Here is a 5,414-nt window from a genome sequence, read left to right as displayed (position 1 = left end):
CACATAAAAATAAAGATAAAGATAAAATCTACTTATTATTAAAATAATTAAAATTTTTCTACAAGTATTGTTGTTTTATATAAATTCAAATTTTTTTTTAAATATCTTCATAGTTTTATTTTTTGTTTTCATATTTATAAATAAAGTAAACAAATTGTTAAAAGTGAGAAAGTCCCCAGTTTTCTTTTAACTAGAAGCAATATCAAAAAACAGCCATTATAATTAGTATATTTGGTACTTCTTGTATCTTTACAATCTCTGGTATCTTTACGCACTTTTTCTGTGGACACAATGTGCGTAAATAAGCGAGAGGTTACTGCAGTTTGGCTCCATCTTTTTCCTTAAATTATGTGCTGGCATTATCATTCTATTTACTGGCACAAAGTGGCGTTTTTGATGATTAAAATTTTTAAGTATTATTTATTTGTTTTGAGCTGGGTTTCTTCTTTTTATCACTGTGTTTTTAGTTTTTCTATTAAGTTTTGTGAATTTAAACAAGTCTATGCTAAGTATTTATAGTCAATTTTTGTAATTTTTTGTATAAAAGCTACTTAAAATATTTTTTTTAATAATATTAAAGGTGTATTTTATTTATGAAATTTAAGGGTGTACACCTTTTTTGAGCTAAAAGTCCTAATTTTAACATTCCCATATTAGATTTTTGGCTTTAATGGGTATAACAAGGAAACTAAAACTGAGTTTTCAGAATATTATTTTGAGAGACTAAACTATTTAAAGGTTTTTGCAAACAATATTATGTTCTTTAGATTATTATGATAGTTTTTTCAATTTCTACAGCTTTTAGTTTTTAAGCAATCTATTTTGTTTTCAAATAGACACTATACCTTATTTAAGAAACAAATACTTACATGAGCTATAAATTGCTACTCAAGTGTATTTGTTTAGTTTTTACAAGCCTTTTTTTCACAAAACTATAAAAAACTTTAATGATTATTGAATTTACAAGTAGCAAAAACTTGTTGCTTTTGAATGTACACAGCTTCTAAAATATAAAAAAAAAATTAAAGTTAAAAATTCTAGTTTTATCCAACTAGGTGAAATACCTGGTTTTATTTTTCAGTCATTAAAAACATTTTTGTAGTAAAATTGCAGCCTTAACATTTTTTCAGCCCACTGTTTTGTAAGCATTGTAAATAGCATTTTTTAGTTTAGTTACATTTACTATAAAGTGTATTTGTGAAACACTGTAATGTTAAATTACATTTAAATTTTTATTTCAGTTGTTGTTTCTAGCTTAAACTAATTATAGAGCAATTATTTTTAATCACCTGATTTGAAATATTTTAATATATAAGGAAAAACTTCATAATAATTATTTTTTTTGTTCTTATTGATAGTTTAAACTATTAACATTCAACCAAAAAAGCAGAGATAAATTTTGATATTTTAACCTAATTAAATTTTATGTTGTTTTAATTTTATGTTGTACAAGTTTTGATTAACTTAATAAAACAGATAACAAGCAATAAAAAATCCAAGGTTCAAATCAAAAAATATATATTTTTATTGGTTATAGGAAAGTTAGTATTTGTTTTACAATAAAAATAAACCATGGATAAAATGTGTATAATAAATTTAAAACTATAAAAAATAGTGCTTAGTAAAAAAATTAACTTTATTGACTAAAAATTAATAAAATTATAATTTAATGAGTAACCTTACTTTTAACCAAATGATTAATAAAAAGTTATAATTTAGATTTTATTGTTAATGTTTTAAAAAAATTGAATCCTATCATATGGAAAGAATGAGACATGAGACTGAAGCTGATGAGAGTATGTTGTTAAACTAATAAATTATTTTTCAAGATTATCTAAGCTACCTACTATTATTGAAGTCATAAGAGCTTGAAAATTAAAAATGTATTGTATAGAAAATCAATGTCATGTAGTTAAATCAAATAAATTGTAAGATTAAGCACATTTATTATCTATTTGTTTCACAACTTATTTTAATAGATATGAACCAAGCTCATATGTTACTGTCTGGAATGAAGCATTTGATTGAAAAGCAAAATTCTGAAAAGTTACATCTTCAATCAGAAGTAACTAAGCTCAATAATACAAACGAATCGTTGATTAAAACAATTGTTGAATTATCTAGTAAAATTGAAGTTATTGAAAAGGAATTAAGATTAAGGTAGTTACTTAAGTTTTAAAAATACTGTAATTTTAATAGAAATACGTAATGTTAACTTAATTTAAAGTTGTAGAGAACTTTTCAAGTTTTATATAAGAATATTATTTAATTGAGCCATTAAATTTTAATGTAATGAACTCTGTTCTCTTTAATTATATTAAAATACATTAGCTATAACAAAAGTAGCTGTTTTACTAGCAATTGTCTTAATAAAGATAATTTATTTTTGTCCTGTTCAGGTATCAAATTAGAAAATTTGAAAAACAAAAGTTTAAATATAAATCTACAAAATTAACCTTAATTTGCACAGCACAAATTTGTATGCATATAAAATGTTGCAATGCATACTTTGTTTAAAAAGCACCAATCTAAAACATTAAATTTGAATATAGGATTTCATTAACCATTAAACTATTTAAGACCAGCAAGAAATAATACTTGTTCTATTGAAAAAGTAGACAAATCTACTCAGACAAACACGAGTACTATTGGATTAGTTGAAAGTAACGAAGCTTCAAGTTAGTTTTTGATTTAAATCATACATTCATGACTTTATTGTAGTAACAACAATCTTAGTAATATGTGTTTCAGGTATTGTTAGAAAATCATTGAAAAGGAAAAAACAACGTTCTACTAAAAATACTTCATCTAAAATAAGAAAACAACAAGAAGCACGCCCAACTACAAGTGAACAGACTAACACTCCGTTAAGTGGTTTGACTTTTAAATAACCATTTAGGTCCTAGTAAACCTGCAAAACTATATATATTTTCTAGTTTTTAAACATTGTTTTAAAATATTTTTAGATGGTAGAAAATTTCATACGAAAGTCATCAAAAAAGTTCTTAAGGGAAATAGTACAAAATGCTTAACAATTAACAAAGAAGTTGTTAACAATTATGGTACAATTGAAGTAAAAAGTCAGCCACTCGTTTGTTCAGGTCAGCTGTGATTAGTTTTAAATAATATTAAAATTTTATTCATTTTTAAAATAAATATTAGAAGTTTAGTAAACAGAAATTATTCGAAACATTAATTCTGTTAATGGTATAATTACACTCAAGCATTATAATGATTTAAGTTTACTTAATAACATTTTGTTTGGTGTGTATAATTTCTCAGTAAGACAAAATCAAATCAGTAAGTAAACTTACAGAGAAATTTTAATTCAGGGTACAAAAACAATGAAGCTCCTTTAAACAGTAGTTCTGCTAAAGTAAGAAAACAGTTAGAGTGTTGCTCCGTTGTAAATGATTCAGGATTTACTAACAGTCCTTCAAACGGTAATTTTTTTTTTAATCTGTGCTTTATAAAAAGTGGTAAATAAGGTTTTGTTTTGTTAAACTCTGTAGTCTGTTGTAAGATCTCATATTCAAAACTAGTTTTTGGTTTTAGTTTATTCAATTATTTTAGATAGTGAAAAAGTTCATAGAAAAATTGTGAAAAAGGCTGTGTATAAATCTACTGAGATTGAAGTCAAAACTGAACCTGTTGATTTAGGTAATTTTTGTTTGAATAAAAACATGCATAATTTCATGAGTAAGTTGTTTTAGAATGTGTGAAGAAAACATGGTTAGTTTAGTTGTGTGTTTTTTTATATAAAAGTTTTAATGCACAAGTTCTATGTTACTTAAAGTTTTTGTAATTTGTACTTAGTTTAATAAAAACTGTTATTAAAATATTTTATAAATTTTTAAAAATATTTTAGTTTCATGGCAATAACACTTTAATTCTCAATAAAAACATATTTAAAATAACTTTATATAACAGGACATGCAAGTAATCAGCTTAATTTTGGAGTTGAAAATCATAAAAATTGTGAAAAAGTCCAGGATCAAGCATCTACTCTAAAAGATAAAGGTGAGTTTTGTAAAGTTATAAATTTTTTCAAAATTACAATTTAAAATTCTTAAAAGTTTCATAATTTAAATTATTTATCATTTGAGAAAATGTAGAGTTTATTTTTTGTTTAGTACAACTGTCATTTCATTGCGAAAGCATGAATCATTGTTCCATTTTATTGTAACTGGTGTATGTTGCGAAGCATTAAACGGTTGCTAAGTTTTAAACTTTATAAAACTTTTGATTCTGTTATATATTGGCTCCCTATATAGTTGTATTTTTATCAACTGTTTTTTTCTACTTAATAGCATGCAGTTTTTCTCTATCTTAACAAAACTATATAAAAAATATCCAAATTAAAAACAGGTTTAAGTGTTAAAAGCATTGTATATATTTTACTTGACAAAAGTAGTTGGTCTTAGTTTTTTAATAAAAATTAAAATGTTAATAAATAAAAGTTATGAAAATAGCTGTATAGAATTAAGAAAAACTAATTTAAACAAAATTAGCTTTATTGTTTGTTTTGTATCATGAATTAGGGTTGCAAAAAACTGGAAACTTGGAATTTTACAGTTTAGACTTAAAAACTTGGAATTTGAGAAATTTTGAAAAAAAAACCTAGAATTTTTAACAATTCTAACATGTTCAGTAGTAAAATTTTAATTTGACACAAAAATCTATCATCATATAGATAACATATTTTGTCATCATCAAATTTTTTTCATTAAAAAACATATTTAAAGTAGCTTTACAGTATCTTTTCAATGTTTTTTATACTATCTAACACAGTTTCTTAACTTTTAACTAAAAATAGACCCAAAAATGTGCACTTTTGAAAACCTGGAGAAAATTTTGAAAACCTTAAGAAAGTTTGCCAAAAACGTTTGGCAACCCTGTATGTATGTAATTGTATAGTTATTAGTGTTTACTTCAATTACTTAAATTTGATGCAATGTTAACAGTCATAACTATATTATTTAGTTAAAAATCTGTGAAAACACTTAATGAAATATTTTGTGTTCTGAAATTTAATACGTAGTTATAACAAAAATGTAATCTGAAGTCATATAGATTAATAAAGTTTTTTGTAGCATTACAAACTAAATCTTAAAGTAAAGTTAAAATTTCAAAAGTAAATGAGACATTTAACTATTTTTTGAGTAATTCTTTACATTTTGTTAATATATTTGAATGATAAATTTTTTGATAGTTAAAATTTTTTTTTTTTATCGGTTCGATTTCAGTATGTAATCGTTTTAAAATAAAACATTTATAAGTTAAATAAACTGACAGCTTACCAAGATTCTTCTTTATTAAAGTTAATACCAACTACTTGCAGTTAATTACTAACTTAATAAATAACAGATGAAAAAAGTAGCCAAGATATCGGATCATTCAAAAATCGAATTTGC

General features: G+C 23.5%; 1 protein-coding gene across 1 annotated transcript; it reads left to right on the top strand.

Annotated features, from left to right (window-relative positions):
- The first annotated feature begins 1,717 nt into the window (after positions 1 to 1,717).
- Positions 1,718 to 4,424, top strand: LOC145829067 (uncharacterized). The gene is made up of 8 exons (XM_082936805.1): positions 1,718 to 1,796; positions 1,980 to 2,160; positions 2,581 to 2,678; positions 2,752 to 2,874; positions 2,967 to 3,101; positions 3,333 to 3,443; positions 3,931 to 4,020; positions 4,369 to 4,424. Exons 1-8 carry the CDS (start codon positions 1,760 to 1,762, stop codon positions 4,422 to 4,424), a joined length of 831 nt encoding a protein of 276 aa, XP_082792931.1. The 5' UTR covers positions 1,718 to 1,759.
- The last annotated feature ends 990 nt before the right edge of the window (positions 4,425 to 5,414 follow it).

The sequence above is a fragment of the Thalia democratica genome, chromosome 2, assembly GCF_965202585.1.
Source record: "Thalia democratica chromosome 2, ktThaDemo2.hap1.1, whole genome shotgun sequence".
NCBI lineage: Eukaryota > Metazoa > Chordata > Thaliacea > Salpida > Salpidae > Thalia > Thalia democratica.
This window is presented reverse-complemented; position numbering and strand designations above follow the sequence as displayed.

Bases quoted from the DNA above. Each gene is read 5' to 3' on its own strand.
- LOC145829067 (XM_082936805.1), top strand. From the start codon at position 1,760: ATGGAAAGAATGAGACATGAGACTGAAGCTGATGAGA. The intron at 2,679-2,751 runs GTTAGTTTTTGA...TATGTGTTTCAG, and splicing joins TGAAAGTAACGAAGCTTCAA to GTATTGTTAGAAAATCATTG. The intron at 2,875-2,966 runs GTTTGACTTTTA...AAATATTTTTAG, and splicing joins GACTAACACTCCGTTAAGTG to ATGGTAGAAAATTTCATACG.